Below are 25,993 nucleotides of genomic sequence, written 5' to 3' on the forward strand. Positions count from 1 at the left end.
AAAAAAAAAAAAAAAATCATATGGATGACAGGACGACTTCATCCAAGACTTGAAATGTTTTCATTAGCTCATTAAAATTTCTGTAAAAGCGTCTAAGCCATCAACATAGAAATTTGTAGTGACTATCGTTCCTTCATACTCACCATCTTCGTGATTCGAAGTTGTCCATGTGCGATAAGGACCACTCGGTCTCCTCGGATACTTGAAATCTGGTACATTAAAATAAATTTTAAACAGAGTAATCACTCATATAGGTTTTTCTAATACATATATTTCAGGTGAATAAATCTAACGTTCTAAAAATTCTAACCAACAAGTTACCTTAGCAAGTATACCAACTTCATGAAGACGATTCAGTAACTCTTTTCCTTTTAAATCATATATGTTTTTCTCTGTTTCAGAACCAGATACTAAACTAGGATCGGTCCCTAGCTCATCTTTAACAAGAAAAGCTCCAACATATGGGGCTTGCCGTTCATAGGTTTCTTGCAAAGCTGCTAATAGTTTAGGACCCTGCATGTATGGTATTAAATGCATTAGAGAACCAACAGTTCCAACTTATAAGTCCCTTTTCTATCCAAAAATTTGATACAATTATATAAAAGTCAGAGAAAACATCTGTTATAAGCTTCAGATGATGTACAACAAAGTTTTATGAACATTGCAACAACAGCAGCTTAGAAAATGGACCTTACTAGAATATGAGATGTACCAGGAAACTAAAACAAGGATTCAAAGAGCAACTTATTCTTAATTAAGAAGCCTGCCATACCTTAACTTGAACTGGCCTGTAGAATCCTGGAAAAATGGTAAATGTGGAAGTGGTAAGGCTAAAACCTGCAACCAAAAAGCTTGCTTAATTCTAAAGGAGAAATTTAATCAATTTGCATAAAATCAAACTGCATAGAAACCAAAGAAAAAATCAATGATACAAAAATAAAATTTCTAATCAAACAATTTCTGCAAGAGTTGAAAATAAAGCAGAACCCATTATTTTTTTTTCTTTCTTGAGAGATAATTACAAGATATTGCTAACCCCTCAACTCGACCCTTTCCTCCTACACTTTCAAGCACTTTGTGTATTAGGAGATGCCAATAAAGCAGAACCCATTATTAAATTGGAGATATTAAAACAATCAGCATGCAGGGCAGGAATACACCAGCATGCTATCAATATCTAGATTACCTTCTTTATATATCTTCATTCTTCCAGAAAACAATATAACTCAGATCTGAGATTAATCAAACCAATTAGCCATCTATTTACCTTGTGACACCATCAATTAGTACAAGAGGGTTAGCTGTTCCCACAGTTTTTAGGCACTGCACCATCTTTCCTGGCATAGCACCAGAGTAGGTATGGCAATGCCCCTGAAAATAATTTTAGTAGTTAATGATACAAGAAGCATAATAGCACTGTACAGCCACATATTTATTTTTGTCTCAGCATAAATAAAATGTTTAATTACCTTGATGTCAGCAACATCAGATAATTGTCTAACGGAAAACCAGAAGAACTTAGGATTCAAGGCACAGGAAATTCCGGTTTAAGTGGATATATGCAGTTCCAGTTTTTATTAATTTATTTATATATTTTTCAGTAGGATAATGCATTCCAAACTACGCATGGAGACCACTCTGCAAAAAGATCAATCACCAATCACCAATCATGCAATCATCTATACTACTATTTAAGGGGCTTCCTCTATTTGAATTCTTCATTTTTTTTGTCTAAAATATCCTCATTATACCCACTTATAAGTTTTCAACTACCAGGGATAAATATGTAAATTAAAACTTTTACACTTTAAGACCTATAAACTCATGTACGCTTTACAGTTTCTATCTCACTTTCTATCTCTCATTCTTCTTCAGATTGAAGACATTTAGTTTAGCTCTATATCCTCTTTTCTTTTTCTTTAAATTAAAGACATTTACTATTAGAGGCTCCAACAAATTTTCAGGTTCTATCTTTTGCAAGTTTCTCTTTGTTTTCTTTTCTTTTGTTTATGGTTGACTTTCTTTGAGTTCTACTTTTTTTCCTTTTTTTATATTTTGTTTTTATTTTTATGTGTATCACGTTAACTCTTTCTTTTTCTTTTTTTCCTTTTTCTTTTTAAATGTAATTTTGAAATGAATGGTTTCTTCATATACTCTACCATTGTACTTCTTAATGAATTGTCATTTCATGTTGTAGGTATTGTGATCCAAAGACAAGGCTGCTTTATGCTATAAAAGAAGTATTCAAAATCATTCCTGAACAGTTAAACAGTATAGCTTCCCTTACCTCCTTTAATAGCCTTTGTTTACATTTTATTTAAAAATTTTGAATTGGAATAAAAATAGTTACCACAATACTCCCTGATTAATGGTCAAAATATAAATGATCAATTACTATTTTCTTCTCTTTCCTCACTTTTTTTTTCCTTCTTCGTATTTTTTTTTCTTTTAAGAAAGGTTTTTTTTACCATCATTGTATATGTTTTTGGCGTTAAATTTTTTATTTAGGTATGTAGCAACCTTGAGTTCTAGATTTTTTTTTTTTTTTTTTTTATTTTAATATGTAGCACGTTAACTCCTTTTTTTTCTTTTTCTTTTTTCTTTTTTTAAATGTAATTTTGAAATGTTAACTCCTTTTTTTTTTCTTTTTTTTCTTTTTAAAATGTAATTTTGCCACGTTAACTCCCTTTTTCTTTTAGATCTCCATTAGTTATTTATTTAAATAGTTGATGATATGGTGATAAGATTTTAAAGAGTCCATGATAGAGTTAAATTCTAAAAAATCTTTATCTTTATTCTGAACAATTTTAATAGGATTTTCAAGAAAAATGATCTCATCAAAATTTAAATCAAACACAAACTCTAACAAACTTATGCTATACGCTAACTTTGGTTTGTTGATTAGATTTTTTTATTTTTTTTATTTAGGTATGTAGCAACCTTGAGATCTACTCTTTTTTTTTTTAATGTGTATCACGTTAACTCCCTTTTTTTTTTTTTTTCTTTTTTTAAAAATGTAATTTGAAATGTTAACTCCTTTTTTTTTCTTTCTTTTTTTAATGTAATTTTGAAATGTTGACTCCCTTTTTTTCTTTAAAAAAAAAATGTTATTTTGACACGTTAACTCCCCTTTTTTTCTTTTTTCAGATCTCCATTACGTATTTATTTAAATAGTTGATGATGTGGTTAAATTCTAAAAAATCTTTATCTTTATTTTGAACAATTTTAATAGGATTTTAGGAAAAATGATCTCATCAAAATTTAAATCAAACACAAACTCTAACAAACTTATGCTATTATCTTTAATAACACGCACACTGATGTAGAACAGATAGCACATGCCTTCTTTGAGCAGTAGGGGCGCAGAAAGTCACAACGCAAGATCAAAGGGGGGTGCCAGTAGGGACCATCGGGGTAACAGTGTCGGAATTGCATGAAATTTGCAAGCTAAAGGGAAACGACATTCTGATCCAGATTCATGAACGTCGCCAAAATTTAGGCGAATTCCTTCATTAAGGCCCCGATAATAGTGTTTTTGCTATTTATAGTAAAATTTGTTTTTCCTTAATAACTTTTAGTTTAAAAGTCAGAATAAGTCCCGTCTATTTTGGGACGACCCTTAAGGTTAGTAGTTTATGATTCTGTATTTAACTCAATTTTGCCATTTTTGGTAAAATTCGGTAATTGTAAGGAATATCTTGATTTTTCATTCATTTTTGCAGGGGAAGTTATAAAACTTGTGGTGTTTCAGGTACCAATCTAATTTTTAGTGAATGCTCATCAATGTTGAGGCTGTCCCAGTCTTCTACATAATTTTTGTTTTTGCACTTGCAGGGAAGCCTTTGATAGGCAACAATAATCTATAAAATGGAAGCTAAATCAAGGCCCTGTGAAATATATGAGCTGACAAGGTATTCTGTTAGTGTCAGATTGTACATCAAAGAACACTAATAACAACTTATCATCTCATAAAGTGAAAAAAGTTCTAAAATTTGTTATGAATCTAAAATTTTTTCATGAAAAAAGTTTGATTTTAAACATATGTGGAGATATCTTTTTTCAACATGCTATATAACTATAAAAGGGACTGTGAATATGTCATTTTTGTCACATAATTTTATTTAGAAAATATCTAAACATGTTTGGAGCGGATCTTTATCGTCAACTTTTCTCTTATAAAAACAAACACTGCCTTTGTTTTGCTAGACACAAAACCACAAAAGAGAAACACTAATTTGTACTTGTTACTCATGAGTGGCATATACTGGTGTGTGTGTGTGTGTGAGAGAGAGAGAGAGAGAGCAAGTGATATCATAACACTTAATGATATCAAAGGTCCATGTATATAAGCACACATGCACATGATGGAGCTGTTTGTTACATATGAGTTTTGATAATAGAACCCTCCCAATATATAGTGCAGAGACTTTGTTGTTTGTATCAAAAAGTTCCCTTGTTTATTAGTGTGTGCGTGTCTTTTTAATTAGTGAGGTTTTATATATACAGCTTATGTATGTATTTATGTAAATTTTGTTGATACCAGCTAGTTCTTAGTATAAGTCCTAGTGTTGGTATCACCAATTCTAATTCTTGAACCGCATTGCAATTTGTGTGGTCTGCACTCTACAGTAAGAATTTGTGGGGATGTACTAAAGTTTTTTGTGAATTGTCAACAGTACTGGTAGACTAAAGTGGGTTGCTTATCCAGATATTTAGAAGAATCAAGTTTAGAAATTTATTGGTGAATTTTTTAAAATTTTGGGTTCATGTTGCTAGCTCCCGTTGAATTTCATTAGGCTAACTAGTTGTCCGTGTTTATACAATTCTTTTAGTTTTAGGGACGTGTGGTGACTTGATGAGTTTGATGCCGCCTATGTGAGTGAAATTCTTGGATTTCATAAGCAAGTTCTAGCACAAGTATTCTCTCCTTTGCTTAATTCTGTAATTAGAAAGGGAGGAATGGAAGTAGTGGAAAAAGTTAAAATCAATAGTTGTCAAAGATATCAATGCTTAAGGAAGTACTAGTATATTTTGATTTTAATGTGAAATTTTTGTATGTCCACGCTCTTTGTTTTTGCAGGAAGAGCTTAAGAATACTACCATTAAAATGGCTGAACAGAGTAAAGTTCTTAACACCCCTTGGGCAGAGAAACAAACCAAAAGAGAGTTGTTTGATGCGCTAAGGCAGGAACTTGAGTAAGTTTTAGTGTTTTTTGTCCTTTTCTCATTTGTTTTTAGAGGTAGAAATAGCCTCCTAGGTGCGCACTAAAGGCATGCACTTACTTTTTGGAAAACTCATAGCTTTTATGTGGTTGTGAAAAGGCTTTGGTCATCTGTTGGACAATTGTCATTATCTTAAAGTTATCTTAGCAGTATCAAATGTTAAATAGTGACTGAGTTTTCATAACCATGAAATTTCCTTAACTTTGTCAAAAATTAATAAGATGACCAATCCAGTGTAACCAATTTTGATGATTAATGTGGATGCATATATGAAAATAATGAATGAAACTTGAAAGTGGGTTTAGCAATTTTGGGCAGATACCCTGTATGTGGGCTGAATCCATGTGGGTAGATACCCTGTATGTACATACCTTAGGTGGTTCAAAGCTTAAATCAACTCTCTGTCAAATTTTAGTAATGCACATGAGGATAGAGCTTTCTTTGTCCATGGCCACTTTTTTTACTCTGAACCTGGGATCTCTAAGTGGATCTGTAAGAAAAAAAGAAAAGTTTATGTGAAGATAATGACATAAAGTTCTAGCCAGCAACATAGTCATTTCAGGCCCAAATATGTTCATGAAACTATTAGAGGCAAGATTGGCAAATTGTTGGGATTCTTGCCACACAGCTTACTTGGAATGTCTTCAACTAAGGACTGTTTTCCATTTGATTTGTTGCCTTTGATCATTCTTTCTATCTCCTTGCAACCATCATGTGAGTTGATGTTTAGGTGAATCGCTTTCAATAGCGCTTCCCTGATCACCAGACACCCTACCATCAATCTTCACTGCACCAATACACTAAAACATCCAGCACAAAATTGCATTGTTAATTTCCTGATAAGTTTTTGATGGTACTCTGAAGTCACTTGATCTTATATTATATATATATATATATTGAAAAAAAAAAACTTTAAAAGAAGTACGCCCCAAAAGAAAATCGACTTAGACCAACTTATATACAACTCTCAAAAGGACAACTAGCCAGGATATAAAAAAAAAGAACCAAAAGAGTGGTCAAGACCAGGCAACTGGCATGAATGATTTTGATGCATGCTAAACATGGGCACGTGCCTCTGTTAGGATGTAACTGCCAATTCTCTTGATGCAAAAGACCTCAAACATACTGCCAAGAGTCCTAAAGTCACTCTGCAGAGCAGCTAGAGTCCAATTATCCTTCCAATAAATAGCTTAGAGGCCATATTATTTCTTGTGAGCACACCAGGACTATGCTTATGCTTCTTTAGCAGTATGGCTAGAGCATTACTCAAAGTCATGTTCCAAAAGGGGATACATAACCAAATAACTTCAGGCAGGCTTTTCAATAACATTTTCTTTTTGGTTGCAAAAACTGAATATTTGGCACAAAAAAAGGCTTAGCAAAAGAGATTGAAAGAGTCTGCTAATATAATTGATTCTTATGTCCTTCAACCAACTCAAAATCTATTCCTTAATACAATGACATTCTATACAATCAGATCTAGTTGTCAATTGCAAACCAAACTAGACAGCCCTAGTGAAAGTACAAGAGATGAACGAATGATCAACTGATTCTTCTTTTGGGCAGCATGTCCATGTTGGACATGTCATGGAGAAACAACAACACAACATTTCTTGAAAAAGTAGAATACAACATGTTGAGGTCACGGCAATTAATTAATTAATATTTTTTGTGTGGATATATATTACATGTTTTTGGGCATAATTTATGTTGGATACGGCAACCACTTTATCCGTGCTTCCTAGCTGCTCATTTATATTAGATGGTGGTTGTATATTTAGTATCCACTAAACTCTGCCCTTTTCTTAGAAACAGATATGAAACACTATTACACTAGGAAGCCCTTGTAAAGGGAAGCAAAAGCAAAGGGATATTGTAAGGTTTTATTTATATGCGTGCTAAAAGTAATACATTCGTAACTCAAAAAAATGAAATGAAAGTATTGTGAGTTTACATGGTAAGAAGGATTTGCAAAGCACATACTTCAAAGCTAGAACTGCTTCACACAACAATATGGAAATCCAAAGTTCAAGACTACCTATTTTTCTATTGAAAAAACAAAAAATCTAGTAACACAAAAAAATGTAAAACTTTTGCCACAATTCTCTATGTGGCTAACTATGATTGGTAGAGCGAAAATAGTTGGTTCGTGTGAAAGTTAAAAATAATAGGTATTTTGAGAGAGGGAGGGAACTCAGGGAAGAAGAATTTTTTTGTAATACTAGAAGAACTCACTAAATTTTTTTTTTTTTTTTTTTAAAAAAAGAAGTCGTACCCAACGCACAAATTCCTCCAATTGTCTACTTACAAAAATCTAAAAAATAAAAGTTGTACCTAGTACACAAATTCCAATCACTTTTAATTGAATCCCCCAATTGCCTTCTTACAAAAATCTAAAAAAATTAAAAGTTGGGTACAATTGCCTACTTACAAAAACCTAAAAAATAAAAGTCATACCCAATGCACAAATTCTAAATAAGATGACTTCAAATTGAATCCTCCAATTGCCTTGCATTCTTAAACAAAATGTGAGACACGTGGTGTTTACCTTCAATTTTCTTTTTGAATAGGTTAATTCTTAAGCTTGAATCTGCAACCTGTATTTTTTCCACTTGCCATCGCATTGGGCCCGACCATCATATGCTTTTATTATCATCCTTCCCTCATATTACTACTCACTTTTGAATCATGCACTTTATTATCATCCTTCCCTCATATCAATACTCACTTTTGAATCATGTCTAGTGATTGTCCCCATCAAAATTATTAGTAGTTGTGAAATCTACCATTGTTGGATCATCTGTATCAACTGTAGGATCTGGATCAAAAACTGTATCCATTGAAGTGTTGTTCCCAGGTAGATGCATCATAAAATTCACATTAGGATCTTGAGATTGAGGTAGCCAGTTAACAGACTCTGGATAGAGAGTGCTACTTGCAGGTTGCTCTTCTGTTGGCAACGCCATCAATGAACCCAAGGAGTTCACCCTTGTGACATTCCGCACATTTTGCATACCAATGTGTTCAGCTTCCCCCAACAAACAGTTTTCGAAGTTGCTTGTTGGGTTCATTTCTTTTTGCAAGTCAGGTACTAAGTTTTTCAATGACTCCACCTCTAAGTAAGGGTCATAATCAAATTGAAATTGATCGTCACTCAGCAATTGGCTTTGAATATCATCTAGGATTTGAGTGTCTGAAATAGGCCAAGCGGCGGACACATTATAGTTTTGAGCAGATATGGCTGGATTTACTTGGGTTGGTATAGCCATAGAAAATGGCCCTTGCATTTGATCTCTCCCTAGAATGTTTGCAGGATTAATCATCCTTTGATACCACATTGCCATCCTTGGATCATCAACTCCTTGGTTGCTAATGGCTCCATCTGAATGTGGAGAGAAATCCATAACTCAAATCATCATAACTCCTAAAACAGAATAACACATTTACAACTAGAAAAATGTGTTCAAAGATGTGACAAAATGACAAATGAACTAAACAAATATTGTAATGTAGAAACCAAAAGCAATGTCAACTATAAAATTTCAAAAGTAGAAAACAAAACAAACCTGTAAGTTTGAGCTTGATTATCAGTAAAGTCTGAACTTATCTTCCACATGGTGTATTTGAGCGGCATTGGATTACTTCCGTCAAAGAAAGCAGGACGATTGTTAAGCTGAAAACAGTTTTAACCATTGCGACTCAGAGGAAAATGAAACCACTAATATAAGAAAAAACTTAATAATAAAAAAATGAAACTAATATTAAGAAAATAACCGCAATCTCTAGAATTCCAGGCTTATCTTCCATAATTCTAGCTCGAATTCCTATAATATCAGACCATTGTATTTCAATCTTTTTCTTTTTCTTCAAAGCATTCTCTAGAATTCCCACACTAGTTTTCGCTTGGCAAAATAAATCTTTACTACTAAAGTACCTTCACGTGGAGGTTGTACCTGCACTTTTTTTTTTCCTCACTTAGTTATGTTATTGCATTAGTTATGTTACTGTAAAAGTAGAGTTTAAAATTTTAAATTGTGGTAAACAATTGAGATGTTACCATCCATGAGCATATTCTTAACAGTGATGCACAGAAATTTGAAGCCTTCAATTTCTCAGAATCGCTAATAAACTGCTTCTGCTGCTGCACTTGCTTTAAACTTTGCTTTTTTTGCTGCACTTGCTTGTGCAGCACTATCCTTAACTATTTTGTATATGAAGTCCAAGCTTGACTCCGAAAGTTTCAAACCCAACCATGGTAAACTCATAAGAGTTTGATTGAGATAAAGCTGACAAAAAAATTAAAAATATAAAATAATTGATTCTACTAAAAAATTCCAATCGAAAAACAAAACACCTTTGATGTTCTCAACTGTTGCTTTTGCTTCCTTCAGTCTCTTCTTTACCATTTCTGAGATCTGAATCCAATAAGATGTCACTTTCCTACTATTCACAGAAAGAACCAGTGGGCTTTCAGATCCTGCACGTCTCCCTATTAACGTAAGAATATGACCATCGTGGCCATGCACCATGACTTCTATACTTGCTTCTGCTGGATTTTTTTGCCGCTGTTGTTCTGGTTGCACAGAGAACTACCATCTATATAATTGGCTTCAGTTTCATATATATATATATATATAGATGTTGACTCGCTGCTATGGGTGCAGAGGAGTTGAGTAAAACCAAATTCGTGGGAGTGAAGTGAACCCAATACTGAAACAGAAAATTACCTCTTTTATACGAAGATGACACATTTTTCACGGTTCCCTTTCTTTTAGTGCTGTGCTAAAGTCCTAAAAGTTGGTATACGTACATTATTGTGATATTTTCTGGGACTAATAATTTATTTTATGTAATACAGTGGCGAGGGTAGAGATTTGAGTCATGAACATCTCTATTAAATATGTTACCAACACATACACCATTTTCTAATTAATGAAAGTCTACTCAGTGTTACCAACATATGGAGACATTCTTTTATAATTTATTTTATTTTAAATTACTTGAAACGATAGTAGAATTTGAGTCATAAATGTCTTTATTAAAATTTAAAAAAAAAAAACTTGAGACATATATGTCACTATTAAAAAAGAATTTACTATAAGGTAAACAACCTTAATAATTATAGCAAAACAACTTTAATAATTTATTATAATTATAATTATAGTAATGAATGAGAGTACTTAGTGTAACCAACACTTTTCGGATCAATAAAAAATTATTTTGAGTGCAATTTTTCAAAAAGATTTGTAAATTTATAGGTGAAAATATTAGTTTAAATCATTGTGATGAGATATTTCAGCGGTAAAATATTTTTTTAAACATAAGGATTTTTTTGTATATTTTTTTTTGTTAGATTTTGAGAGAAGAAATTACAGTTTTTTTTTATTTAGAGAAAATAAATTCACATTTGACACACTCAGCAAGCTCTGAAATTACTACGGTTTTGATTTAAAAAAAAAAAAAACCATAGTTTGTTTATCTAACTAAATAACTAAAACCTAATTTGAATCTCCGGATAAAAACCATTTAGGCAAAAGTTGTTTTTATGTGTTATCAGTATTGCTTCTTAAAAAAAAAAAAAGTGATGCTACAATTATTGTAAATTTTACATATAAAAAGTGATGCTAAGGTTATATATATATGCCCATTAATCTCCTCTTCTCCTCATTAATCTTTTATGTTCTAAGCTAACTTAGGCATCAAAAACACCTCTGGCGACTCTTTATGGCCACTTTCCTTCATGCTCGTGGATGAGGTCACATTATCAATAAACTGCAACATCACTCTTAATTATCGTTTTAGTTTGTATTGTGTTTGCATTTTAAATATAATCTAAAATTTCAATGTTTGAAATTTATTATTATTTTTATTTAACCCTAATATTGAAAATTTCTTTAAATCATTGTGGTTAATATGTGAGTGTATTTCAAACCATTTAAAAGTGAACATTATTTTGTGACTTTATTGACATTCATCATTCTTTTTAACCAGCAATAAATTCATGATTCTTTGATAGATAAGCATCGTTGATTCTTTGATAGATAAAGTCCCATGAAACTACTATGAATCTAAAAATCACATAAATGTTGCTTTCACTTTAATTTACAAATGAGTCTAAATTATAATTATATAAGAATTTCTTGTTAGTTTCTGTAGGTTTAGGGTCCAATACTTTTGCACTTGAACTATTTTACTTCTTTTTTTTTTTTTCTAACTTAAAATTGCATTTCCTTTCCTTGAGATCCCAAAATCGCGTTTATTTTTTCATTTCTATGTGATTACAGTTGTACTTAAACATGCTTACCAAACTAAAAAATAAAAAATGTTTTTTTTATTGACTATATATTTAAGAAAAAAAAAATAATTTTGTTTTACTTATAATATCTATATATATATTAATTTGAAATATTGGAGGTATTAAGAAAAAAAAAATAATTTTGTTTTACTTATAATATCTATATATATATTAATTTGAAATATTGGAGGTAATAAATTTTGTCTAGAGATTGTTGATATAATCTTTTTTATTTTTTAATCTTAAATATTTTATTAGTTACATTATAAATAAAAAAAAAACCTTCATTTAAAAAACCCTTGAACCATATAAAGGAAACCCTAAGCACATTTTTAAAAAACTTTTTCAGAGAGAGAAGAGTGTGCCTCTTTTATATCTAGGGTTTTATACCCAAAAAGCTCTCTCATATCTTCTACTAGTGTTATTCCTTGAAAAATCTCAAGATTTGGTGTTGTAGAAGTTGCTGCCTTATCTAGTCATCAAATGTGTTGATGATCTAAACTTTCATGGGTGGTCATGGAGTCACAAACAAGAGAGTTTGTGTTGATAAACCTTTGAATAGAGTCTCAAAGTCACAAGTGTGGGTGCTTGTGTTGCAAAGGCCTAATAGAGAAGGAGTTCGTGGATTCGGAACTTGCACTTAGTAGTGTGAGTAAGTTCTACATGTGGTAGCAATATGATGTTAATGGTCTAAATCTTATTGTAAACTTCAATTCTCTATAATGGATTTGCTTTTTACTTTGAGGATAGCTAGGTTAAATCATTCCCAGATTTTTTAGCAGTTTGGTTTTCTTGGGTGATCATATCATTGTGTTCTTTATTTTCCGCTACTTTACATGATATGACTTTATTGTTTTAACTTAGATTTGAATAATAAACCCAAGTATTCACTTGGTTAATTGATCAGGTTAAAAAATCTAGTTTAGAGGGATCTAAAACCTAACAATTTGTACTTTTTTTTTGGTTGAATATCATTTAAATAATATTTATTTAATTTTCTACATTATAATTTTTTTTTAATTGAAGCCACTTTTCATACTTTTTGAAGTACAAAATTACTAGTTAATATATATTGTGGGAGGAACGAATCTTTTCCCAATTGGGTATTATCCTCATCACCTAATGGGTACACCCTTCCTTAGGCTCAAAGCTTATAAGGTAAGGATAGGAGGCGTCTCTCCCCGATGTGGGATTGAGCAAATCATTGAGGACTAAGGCTCAACGCCATTTCCAAAGAGAACAATATCTGATTGGGAAAAGATTCGTTCCTCCTACAAAAACGCTTTTTGTGCTGATGGATACACCATTCCTTAGGCTCAAGGCTTATAAGGCAAGGGTGGGAGGCGTCTCTCCCCAATGTGAGATTGAACAAATCCTTGAGGACTAAATCTTAAAGCCATTTTCAAAGAGGACAATACTTGATTGGAGGCCGAGACGAAAGTCCTCTCACAACTAATTCCGATTCTGACATGGGGTTTTCGCATTTTCTCTAATAATAGAACAATAATGAGAAGTAAAAGCACGAAATGGAAGACTTACTCTATAATCAAACAATTGCATATAAAAAGAAGAGAGGATGTTGATTTACCCATTTCACAACGACGACAGTCGCAGCTACCAACACGATTCAGGTTTGGTTTCGGCTTAGCTTCGAAAGGAGAAATCATGGTGGTGGAGTGGCAGATCGGAAAGCGAAGCAGTGAGTACGACTGGAAACTCACTGCAATGAACAATGAACTCAAAAGACCAATGAACTCGAGTGCAATAATATATTTTAAAGACTAATATATATTATATGCCATAAATTTATAGGAAACTTCGACTCGGCAAATAGGAATATTATAGTACCGCTATTGTCCTTATTCACACTGTAAAATTCGAACTTACTCGCAGCCAGGTGTTTGGTGGGCTTCCATATGCACTACTTCTTTGTTTTTGGGTAGCAATAAAATGTAAGTAAACTAATGGATAAGATTAAGAGTTAAAAATACACTTTTAATCACAATTTTTTAACAAAAATTTTTTTAACCTTTAAATTTTTTTTTAAACTTTTTTACTTTTCAAACTTCTACATTTATAATTAATTATACCATACATTATTGCATGAACTTCAAATCCATGTAGGATAATGCTGCTTATTCTTTTTCTTCGTTTCTTCCTCTATGTCTGCCTTGTAGTTGTATGTGTTTAAGAGTGGCAAAATTTGACACAACCTGTAAACAAGACACTACTCGACATGAAATTAGTAAGTTATGGGTTGAGATTTAATGGGTTCGTACCATATTCGGGTTGATACAATTGACCCGTTTAATAAATGGGCCGGGTTAGTGTCCGACCTTTGGAATCCATTTGATCTGTTTAATTAAACTATATTTTACTAATATACTCCTCAAACTCTAGATATATATAAACTTATTAATTGTTGTGGTTTATTTTTTTAGCATATTGCGATTGATTATTTGTGGTGTATTTACTCATTAGTTCTAAATTTTATATTAAAAAATTTTATTTATTTTTGGTTTTTCATAATTTAGATCAATTTGGTCAATACTAAAATTCACTGGCCACATGCAAGTCAGGGTGGTCATAGGACCACCCTAACTTGCAAAAAAAGTATATATACACTTGCCCAAAAAAAAAAAAAAATTAGTATATGCTAAACTAACCTATTGTGAAGAATGGGAATGATTTGTATTTCTTAATTAAGTGGAAACTCGTTTAGAGCCCTTTTTGAACCCTAAAAAAACAATAAAAAAATTGTAACGTTAGACATATTTTGTTTTACTGCACGTGTCCTATCTAAATTTTTTTACAAATTTTTGTCCACGTTGTGCAAAAAAATGAAAAGTATAATATATAATATAAAAAAAAGTCAAAAACCCAGTAAAAAAAAGAAAAAGAAAAAAGAGTACACTCATGTGTATATAAAAAAATTAAAAATTCCATAAAAAAATTAAAATTAAAAATTAAAAAAGAGAGAGTAAAACTCATCTATAACTTAAAAAATGTCTAACCCAGGTATAATTTGAACCCATGTATGTGTAATTGAAATATATATATATATATATATATAATTAAAGTCAAAACTGAGAGAAAATCTAATTTAATTCTAATTAGATTCTAATATAATTGAAATATATATATATATATATATATATATATAATTAAAGTCAAAACTAAGAGAAAATCTAATTTAATTCTAATTAGATTCTAATTGTTTGTCTAATTTTGCTTTAGTGTCCTATCTAAGTTTTTAAAATTTTTGTTATAGGTGAGTTAATGTTGTGCAAAAGAAGAATAGTCTAATATAATAAATCATCAAAAACCCAATAATAATTAAAAAAAGAATAAACTTATGTGTATATCCAAAAATAAAATAAAATAAAAAATTAGAGAGAGAGAGAGAGTAAACTCATCTCTGGCTTAAAAAATGTCTAACTCTTAAACTAGGTATAATTTGAATCTATATATGTGTGTAATTAAATATATATATATATATATATTAAAAGCCAAAACTTAGAGAAAATCTAATTAGATTATCAAGTTTGCGCCATTTGTCTCATCTAATTTTTAATTTTTGTGTTAAGTGAACTATTGAGTGTAAATATCGAAGAGTCCAAATCCAATTGAAGTCTAATTTTGTGCCACGTGTCCATCTACTATTCATGGGTCTCGCTGCAGTTTTTGATACTATTCATGGCCCTATTACACTTTTTGATACTATTCATGGGTCTTATTGTACTATTCAACTTATTTTTTAACATTTTTTTCTATATTTTCAATAAAAAGTTTTCAATTTCAGTTAAATAAGATATTTCAACCGTATACTAAATTCAAAATTGAAGAGGGGCGACGTGGGCTTTGGGCATAGTAGAGATAACCTTCTCTCCCTCTCTATCTTTCTGAAAATTAAGATTGAAGAGTTTGCTTTTTATTCAATATAAATATTTTAAATTATATATTTTTTAATCTACTTCACTGCTTGATTGATAGGACAACACGTCTTGCATAGGCTGCGTAGCCCACAGCATTGCACAGTGACATTGCACACTGCACACAGGCTGTGGCCTGTACAGACAAGACTGAATAGTGCACACAGCACTGCACATTCTGCCCACAGGTCACAGCACATCACAGCTGGTCCCGCCACACACGAATTAATAATTTATCACATCTTTTTCTTTTTTAATGCAAACTCTTATTTTATCAATTATTATAAATTATTACACCAATTAATAATTTGATGTATATCATATCTACTCATTTGTATTATAGTGATACTAATTTATTGAACCATGTAATAAATTAATTTTTATTTGCGCAGGTTTAGACTTTAAAGTGGTTATAGGTTTAGAAAAATTGCAATAACCTCGTTCTATTATTCTGTACTTTAAATTTATTTTTAGTTAAATTATCATTTTTAATTATAAATTGTGTTTTATTTATTTATAAATATTTTATTATTATAAATGTCTACTAGAAAATATTTATATGAATATGAAAAACTTCAAAAAAAAGAGAAAAATTGAAAAACAAATTGAATCTAAATAAGGATTTATGAATAAATATGTTACTAGTATTAAAAAAACAATAGTAATTTGTTAGAGGAACTTAAATGCAAAAACTTAATTAGTAATTTTGCATCTCAAAAAGCAAGAAAAAAAGATTTTAAATAAAAAAATTCAATAAATATTATTTAATTAATATTTAAATATAAAAAATGTCCCACTTAAAATTTTTTGCCTAAGGCCCCCGAAAGTTGTTGAGCTGGCCTTGAATATGCACCATAACTCGTTCCTTTAATTGATGATTGTAGGATACTTATCAGACAAGAGGGACTTTCCATCTTCTTCACGCTTACTGTGAGGCCAACATGTTAGCAGATGGATTAGCAAAGAAAGGAAGTTCACGAGGAGACAGAGTTTTTGCTTATGAAACTTGTCCTATTTTTGTTTATGAGTAGTACATTAGGGACAGTTTTTGCACTCATAAAGAAGTGTCTATAACTAGACATGTGATCCTATAATCTGTTTTCTTTTAAATAAAATTCCCCTTTTCTTTGTTTTCATTAGGCCATTCTTTTCCTTTCGCTTTTTCTTTTTCATTCTCAATTTCTTTATTAGTATGAGTCTCACTGTCTGGCAGGGGAAACAATGGAGGTTCCCGGCCACTCAATCAAGAAAATACCATTTCAACCATCTCACTAATTTCCTTCCCCAGACCATTACTGTCCAAAATTAGCTCCCAAACTGATTTAGAAGCTTTCTCCAGTACTGGAGCTCTGTATGAAATCAATACAAAATTATAAGTTACAGAAGCTTCAGTATTCACAAGTGCCATAAAATTAGTATTGTCACACATTGGAAGCCCCTTCTAAACCATGACATTGTAACAAACCACACACACTAGCAATGTGAGATGTTCTTACAAAAAAAAAAAAAAAAAGAGAAAAATTGAAAAACAAATTGAATCTAAATAAGGATTTATGAATAAATATGTTACTAGTATTTAAAAAAACAATAGTAATTTGTTAGAGGAACTTAAATACAAAAACTTAATTAGTAATTTTGCATCTCAAAAAGCAAGAAAAAAAGATTTTAAATAAAAAAATTCAATAAATATTATTTAATTAATATTTAAATATAAAAAATGTCCCACTTAAAATTTTTGCCTAAGGCCCCCAAAGTTGTTGAGCTGGCCCTGAATATGCACCATAACTCATTCCTTTAATTGATGATTGCGGGATCCTTATTAGGCAAGAGTGGACTTTCCATCTTCTTCATGCTTACTGTGAGGCCAACATGTTAGCAGACGGATTAGCAAAGAAAGGAAGTTCACGAGGAGACAGAGTTTTTGCTTATGAAACTTGTACTATTTTTGTTTATGAGTAGTAAATTAGGGACAGTTTTTGCACTCATAAAGAAGTGTCTATAACTAGACATGTGATCCTATAATCTGTTTTCTTTTAAATAAAATTCCTCTATGCACCAAAAACAATATATATATATATATATATCTGGATATATTTTTAATACATACTGTTATGGTCATATCTTTTTTTTTATGTATTGATTAATCATTTGACAAAATGCACTTTACTTGTAATTTGGTACATCTAAGTTGAGTTTAATGTATCAAGAAGTATGTAAATCTTATATAACAAGTAGTGTCATTAAAGACATGAAAATTGAACCAATAAACAAGTGAAGAAAAGCTAATTCAGTGAAGCTTGACACTAGTATCTATTGAGATTTAATGAAGGAATCTCGACACAAGCTCAACACATCTTGATCCATCGAGCTCTACGATTTCAGAATTCTCAGATAAGGTCGGCTCAAGTATTGTGGGGCCCAAGGTGACAATTTTAAGTGAGCTCTATTTTTATATTTTGAATATTAATAGATTATTTATTTAACTTTTTTTTTTCATTTAAAATCTATTTTTTTAATAAAAAAATTACAAATTAAAATGAACCTATCACATTACTCAATGACTTTACAACCAAAATAAACACTATTTATTTAATGAAGTAACCAAATGCTAAAAAATTATGATTTAAAAGTTTAATAAAGTTATATATTTGATGTTTCTAAATAGAATTTGAGTATAAATTTATTTACTAGTGTAAGATTAATGAGTTCTTTTAACATTTATGTGTGAGAGATTAAATAATTGACCCATCCAATGAAAATAGTTTTGTTTAACTGGTTTTTCTTTAATAAAAAACAACTACTTTTTATTTATTGGTGAATATTTAGGGCTTAATTAATACTTCTATTGGTACAAGAATATCTCTATTAGGAAAAATTTAGGGGCCTTTTTTCATTGGGGGCCTTAGGCGGTTGCCTATTTGGCTCACCCATTGAGCCGACATTATTCTCAAATTTAAATTTTGGCTCATGATAACTTGGATTGCTAGGGTTTCATTCACTAAACCTCTAGACTATATAAAAACTTTATTTTAAAATCATCAAATACACAGAGACTCAATTAGAGAACTTATATACTCTGTAAGAAGCTATTTCGTTCTTGTGTGCCTTAGGGTTTTGAAACCAAGTACTTCCAGATCTTTAACGTGCTTTGAAGTGAAGAACTTTGCATCCAACAACAATCAATTAGTTGTTGGGAAGTCAGACACGTATTGGGATCCACGCATGCAAGAAGAAGTCTTTACAGGAGCAAGTTCAATTGGGAATTGAAGTAAAGATTCAATTGTAGGTTGGTATTTTGGGACAGGCCAAGGTAGTGGTAAGATTCCTTATACTAGTAACCACTTGTTCTTGATTAGTGGATTCTTGGAAGTTGTGACCTGAAAATCACCTGGAGGGATTTTTGTCTTACGAGAGGTTTTCCCCATTCGTTAACAAATCACCGTATTTATTTAATTTCCGCTGCACTTAGTTTGTTTGATGATATGTTGGTGCCTCCACAATTTGCATGTAATGTAACCTAATTAGTTAGTTTCAGTAATTGAATTAATTAACCAGGGTCAATTCATAACCCAACACATACTATTTACAACAATTACATCTGTCTTAAACAATTTACTTTTATTTGTTGATAAACAATAACTCAAAGAAGTATTGAGGTATTATTCATTTGTTAGTTTTAAAAATTAAGATGTTGAATTTGTTGCAGTGGGCTTTAAAGTAGGTTTAACTATATTTTTGTCATAACGTCAGTTTGTTTGGCCTGATAATGTTTTAATGGATTTAGTTTTTAATTTGATCATGTCATCTAAAAAACTAAAAACAATTACTTTAAACTCTAGGGACTAAAATCATTCAAATATAGGGATTAACGATGCATTTTGACCAAAATATAACTATCTGTATTATATGGTACCCGTGTCTCATATTTGTACCCATTCTTGTGCTTCCTTGGTGATTTTTTAGCCATGAATATGGTGACTTTAGCTGTGAATACTCTGCATGTAGTCTATAAAATAGGATTAGTGTAACCCATATCACTAGTCTACATTTTAAGAAATAGCATTTTTAGAGGAAAAATTTTATAAAACCTCGTACACACATTGACATGGGTATATTGTTCTAATGCTAAGCTGAAGCGACCATTCAACATACAATTCCAAACTATAAACAATATAAAGTAAAAGTATAATTAGGTTATGTAGTCATTAGGACAAGATTTTTCTTATGATACAAAATTGAAATCTACCCAATTTAGCTGGACTTGAACCAACAACTTCAACTCATCATACAACAATTGCCTCCTAAACTTGTAAATAAAAATAAAAAAACGCAAAGGCCAATATATGAATTCAAAATTTACCTATATTTTTTCTGCTTTAATCCCAAATATTATTGATGATTAAGATTTGGTCTAACTAATTCCAATACATTTGTCAATAGGATAGCTCGTGTAATGGTTATCTTAGTTCAAATGACCAATAACTTTAAAATTGTTTCTCCAAATTATTGATTTTTATTTTATTTTTTAAAGATGGTGGTAGAATCAAAAACCTTAGTGACTGCAACAATACTTGTTGAACATACATAATTCTTTTTATTTTTATGAACACCTGCTGATTGAATGGCAACATTCTAGTATCCTAACATTATAAAAATATCCAATGAACATAATAAATTAATAATGGCATTTCGAACGACCTAACCATCCAAATCTGTGTGCAACTCAATACATGGAACTGTACATGAAACATTGGAAGTAATGGAAACTAATTATTGACACCATCAAAATTTGTATATGTGTTTATATACTACTCCATACATGTTTTGTATATGCATATACAAACATAGAGAGATATTTGTGTACATGTTTATTTTCAACTCCATTTTGTTTTACTCTTCTAAACTGTTCCTTCTAATCCATAAACCATTTTCTTCCTTGCAAGTATGGTAGAACAATCTCTTTCAACTTTCTTTCTTTCTTTCTTTCTTTTTTTTTGGGGGTGGGGGAAGGGGGGGGGGGGGGGGGTGGTTGGTGTTGGTTTAATAGGTGGTTGTTAGCAAAAAGCAATAGTGGTAGCAACACATAAGAACCTAAACTGAAAAACAAAGACTCCATTTCTGCTACAGCAATCTCTTTCAATTTGCCATCTAGGAAGCCTTGTATTCTTAAACAAGGACACAACTTTAGATTTAGTAGAAGAATAATAAGCTTTAAAATCCTTTGTTTCCTGCTGCCTCCAGAGCTTCTTCGACAGCCAGACAGATGATTGTCTGCTAGTCCTAAGTTTCCAACTATGGCAGCCAGCTACGATCCTTTTGCCATCTCAATCTATGAAAGAAAAACCTGACCCTTTTATTCTTTGATCTTCTACCAGGCACTAACAAAATACCTTGCACGCATTCAGTACAGCCTCGATTTACACCCCCCCCCCCCCCCCCACCCCCCCAAAAAAATAAATATGTTTCAGCACAGAAGCCTGATTTCAGTACACACACATAAAGGAAAACCGTTTTTTTTTTTTTTTTTGTGATAAGATGAACCCAAATTGGATTGACATTACACGTATTTCTCTGGAATTAAAATCTAAAAAGAAAAAAGAAAAATACAGCCAAATATATATTTTTTAAATAAGTAGTTTTTTAGAAATAGAATCCTTATAATATTCTAAAAAATAAATATCCTGATAATAAATATTTTTTATATATTATAATAATAATAAAGTACTTTTTTTATTCAACTGGTTTTGAAAAATGCTAAATCCACAATATTTTTACAACAAATTATAGGTAGTTAGCTGTTATTGGTTCAAATAAAAAGATAACTCTAGTTACTCTACACTTGGTTAATATATGTATTTATGATTAATAATTGTGAGTTAAGAGTTAATATTCATGTGTAAAGTACGAGCTAGCAACTGTTAGATTAAATCTTTCTTTAATGTTCATTGTAATGGATTAGGTTAATGAGTAGATTTCAACTCAAGTTTGTCACTAAACGTCCTATTAATTGAAAGATCCTACTCAATTCCTTAAAAAGTTTATGTATAAATAATCTTTTGGATTTTCTAAGTTTAGAACTTTAGATTATCGAAGATTTCAACTTAACCATTGAATTTATAATTGACAATTGACATCCATATATGTAAAGTATGTGATGAGCTCAGTGATTGATAGCTTTTTCCCTAACGAGTTGAGAGATTTTTCTTCTAAAAGAAGAGTTGAAGAGTTGAAATGAGTAGATTCCAACTCATGCTAGTTTAAAGATTTTCTATTCAATTGCTTTATTTTAACATGGGAGAAATTGTTTAAATCAAATTTCACATGTTTATACACTAATTAATGGAACTGCCCCAAGTACTTTCTTGATAGTAAAAATTTGAAACAAGGATAATCTTTTTATTCAAAAATCTAACAAACTCAAATTAACAAATTTTCACTCCCAAATCTCAATTAACAAATTTCTATTATTAAAAATCCCAATATTATAAAAATAGAGAATATATATGAAAATCAATTAAAGCATACAAAAATAATTGGAAAGATAATCTATAGGGTTCCTAACTTATCTCCTCAAGCAGCCACTGTAACAACCAAATACTTTGTTATGTATTCAAACTTTTTTTTTCCTTAATCTCAATTTATAGTAACTGTAGCATCACTTTTTTTTTTTTTTTGGTTGAGAATTCAATCATTACTTAGTCAAAAACAGTCATTTTTATCTTTGGATTCAATTACTCTCTCTTTTCTCCTCTATTTTCGGGCCACATATATAGTATATTTAGATGAAGGGTAAGATTCAAAATGAGTTTTTATATTAGATCTGAAACCCTAATCCTTAATGGACTTGAACTGTTGTTGGGCCGAACTTAAAATTCTGCAGATACGTGTTTCGATTGGTCGATCCTGTCTTTTGATCGATCGAACCAGGCAGTTTCTGAACTCTTCTTTCTGCAGCTTGTATATTCTTGAATCTTGACTTGTGTCACCTTGAGCATTGTCTAATAATACCTATAGACTCTAGGACCTATATCTAGACAAGTTTGTCTTTACGATTTGCCAATTATTCTAAACTTTAAGAACCTAACACATATTTTTCTCTCAAACTGTATGCAGACATTCTGGGTGAAAAGTTTCAATTAAAGTTGGTAAAAACACTGGCCATAAAAGAATATACTGATGCACAAAATTATAATTTTACATAAGTACAAATTATTTGCAGTCTCTTTTCAAGATTAAAAAATTTATTGGTAAATAGTGGATAGGAGGAAATGTGGTTTGAACCACAAACATAAAATACCACAAAAGATATCATTACAATTAAACTTATCACTTGAACCTCACATCTTTCACAATTTAGTACTGAAAGCATATACCATTTCACAAGTTTCAAGTTTCAACTTATTAATATGTCTTACTATCATAGGTTCTGGATAAAAAGGTCAATGAACGTGATTGTAAACACACCAAATAAATCAATTCTAAAATATTCACCTTTTTGATAATAATGAAGTGAGGCAATATATATACCTTACATGAGCCTAAATAAGACTTCTAGTTACTAGGACTAGCCTACCTCGTTTGATAATTAAAAAATATTTACTTTTAAATTTGCTCTCAGTTTTGACTTTAATTATATATATATATATAGATTATATAAGTTCAAATTATACCTAATGTAAGAGTTAAATATTTTTCAAGTCATAGATGAGTTTCACTCTCACATTTTGAATTTTGAATTTTAGTTTTTTTTTATAAGCACATAGCTTTACTCTTTCTTTCTTTTCTTTTTTTCTTTTTTTTTTTAATTGGCTTTTTTACGGTTTTTTTTTTTAATTTTATATTATACTCTTTATTTTTTGCACAACATGAACAAAAATCTCAATAAAATTTAGATAGGAGACGTGCAGTAAAACAAAATACGTCTAACCTTACAATTTTTTATTGTTTTTTTTTAGGTCAGAAAGGGTGAACGAGTTTCCAATTATCTCAGAAATACAAATCATTCTCATCCAGTCGTACTCACTGCTTCGCCCTCCGATCTGCCACTCCTCCACCATGATTTCTCCTGTCAATTTTTGAAGTTCCGAAGCTAAGCCGAAACCAAACCCGACCCGAGCTGGTAGCTGAGACTGTCGTCATTGTGAAATGGGTAAATCAACATCCCCTCTGCTTCTTATATGCAATCGTTTGATTATTAGAGTAAGCCTTCCATTTCGTGCTTTTACTTCTCATTATTGTTCTACTATTAGAGAAAATGCGAAAACCCATGTCAGAATCGGAATCAGTTGTTGAAATCTGTGAGAGATCACTGCAAATCTCGAACCTTTAAGAATCTTGATCATGCCTTAGGTCTGTTTGATACAATGCTTCACATGCACCCTTTGCCTTCCATTGTCGATTTACTCAATTGTTGGGTGCGGTTGCAAGAATGAAGCATTACTCTGTAGTCATTACTCTAATTCAACGAATGGAATCATTCGGAATCTCTCCCGATGTTTATACTCTCAATGTTTTGATTAATTGCTACTGCCATCTGAAACCGGGTCAATTTTGGTTTCTCTATCATAGCAACAATTTTGAAACTTGGATATCAACCAAACTGTATAACTCTAACCACTCTTGTCAAGGGCTTTGTCTTAGAGGTAACATTGCTGGAGCTGTTAGGCTGGTAGAAGAAATGGAGAATAAAGGGTATGAACCTGATGTGATTACTTGTGGAACAATAGTAAACGGTCTGTGTAAGATTGGCCAGACTGGTGTGGCTATTAGGTTGCTCAGGAAGATTGAAAAAAGGAATTTTGCACAAGATGTGGTGCTGTATAGCACGATCATTGACAGTTTATGTAAGGACAAATTGGTAACTGAGGCTTTGAACCTTTTTTCTGAAATGATGAGTAAAGGCATTCAGCCAAATGTTGTCACTTACAATTGCATAATTCAAGACTATGCAATTTTGGCCGGTGGAGGGAGGCGTCTACTTTGTTGAATGAGATGGTGCAAAGGAAGGTCATGCCGGATGTACAAACATTTAGCATATTGGTGGACACCATTTGCAAGGAAATATATATATATATTTTTTTTTTAATTAAAATAAAACCCTCTGAATTGACTTTTATTTTGCTGCTAAAATTCTGAAGTAACCCAACATTGAGAAGTATGGAATAGCAAAGTTGGCAGGTGAAATACTTGGAAGGTGACCGTAATTATTAAAAAAGAATGACAATGACATCTTATAATAATTTTTTAATAATTTATGAACGGTGACCTTAATTATATTATCAATTGAAAAGTAGATGTTAACAAAACTTAAATATAAAATATTAATTAGTTTCCAAAAAAAAAATATTAACTAGTAATTTTGTACTTCAAAAAGTATGAAAAGTGGCTTCAATTAAAAAAAAGTATAATATAGAAAATTAAATAAATATTATTTAAATGATATTCAACAACAAAATAAATACATATTGTTAGGTTTTAGATCCATGTAAACTAGATTGTTTAACCTAATTAATTAACCAAGTGAATACTTAGGTTTATTATTCAGATCTAGGTTAAAACAATAAAGTCATATCATGTAAAGTAGCGGAAAATAAAGAACACAATTATATGAACATCCAGGAAAACCAAACCATTAAAAAATCTAGAGAGGATTTAACCTAACTATCCTCAAGGTAAAAAACAAATCCACTATAGGGAATCAAAGTTTACAATAAAACTTAGACTACTAACATCATATTGCTACCACATGTAGAACTTACTGACATGATCATGTACAAGTTCTAAATCCACGGACTCCTTCTCTATTAGGCCTTTGCAACATAAGGACCCACACTTGTGACTTTAAGACTCCACTCAAAAGTTTATCAACACAAACTCTCATATTTGTGATTCCAAGACCACCCTTGAAGGTTTACATCATCAGCACCTTTAATGACTAGAGAAGGCAGCAACTTCTACAATACCGAATCTTGAGATTCTTCAAAGAATAACACTAGTAGAAGATATGAGGGAGCTTTCTGGGTACAAAACCCTAGATGCAAAAGAGGCACAATCTTCTCTCTTTGAAAAGCCTTTTAAAAACGTACTTAGGGTTTTCTTTATATACTAGAAGAAATAGATCTGAAACCCTAATCCTTAATGAACTTGAACTGCTATGTCGAACTTAAAATTCTGCGCCTGTCTTTCGATCGGTCGCACCAAACAGTTTCTAAACTCTTCTTTCCGCAACTTGTATATTCTTGAATCTTAACTTATATCACCTTGAGCATTGTCTAATAATACATATAGACTCTAGGATCTATATCTAAACAAGTTTGTGTTCACGGTTTGCCAATTGTTCTAAACTTTTAGAACCTAACACATTTTTCCCTCAAACTGTATGCAGTCATTTTGGGTGAAAAGTTTCAATTAAAGTTGGTTAAAAACGCTAGCTATAAAAGAATATACTAATGCACAAATTTATAATTTTACATAAATACAAATTATTCACAGTCTCCTTTCAAGATAAAAAAAAAAAAAATTATTGGTAAATAGTGGATAGGAG

General features: G+C 31.1%; 1 protein-coding gene and 1 long non-coding RNA gene across 3 annotated transcripts in view; one reads left to right on the plus strand and one right to left on the minus strand.

The window, feature by feature from the left end:
• Nucleotides 1-122: 122 nt before the first annotated feature.
• Nucleotides 123-1,623, minus strand: LOC136067225 (lon protease homolog, mitochondrial-like). The gene is made up of 5 exons (XM_065772770.1): nt 1,470-1,623; nt 1,268-1,371; nt 773-837; nt 322-513; nt 123-209 (listed from the first exon to the last, which is right to left on the minus strand). The coding sequence occupies exons 2-5, from the start codon at nt 1,278-1,280 to the stop codon at nt 123-125; spliced, it is 357 nt and encodes a 118-aa protein (XP_065628842.1). The 5' UTR covers nt 1,281-1,371; nt 1,470-1,623.
• Nucleotides 1,624-3,305: 1,682 nt separating this feature from the next.
• LOC136067210 (uncharacterized) overlaps nt 3,306-25,993 on the plus strand; it is a 29,941-nt gene continuing 7,253 nt past the window's right edge. The window contains exons 1-4 of one of the 2 annotated variants that reach the window (XR_010628725.1): nt 3,306-3,624; nt 3,723-3,751; nt 3,835-3,911; nt 5,081-5,196. This is a non-coding gene — a long non-coding RNA (uncharacterized LOC136067210). The other variant, XR_010628724.1, reaches the window with a different exon arrangement.

The sequence above is a fragment of the Quercus suber genome, unplaced genomic scaffold (genome assembly GCF_002906115.3).
Source record: "Quercus suber isolate HL8 unplaced genomic scaffold, Cork oak 2.0 scaffold_63, whole genome shotgun sequence".
Taxonomy (NCBI): domain Eukaryota; kingdom Viridiplantae; phylum Streptophyta; class Magnoliopsida; order Fagales; family Fagaceae; genus Quercus; species Quercus suber.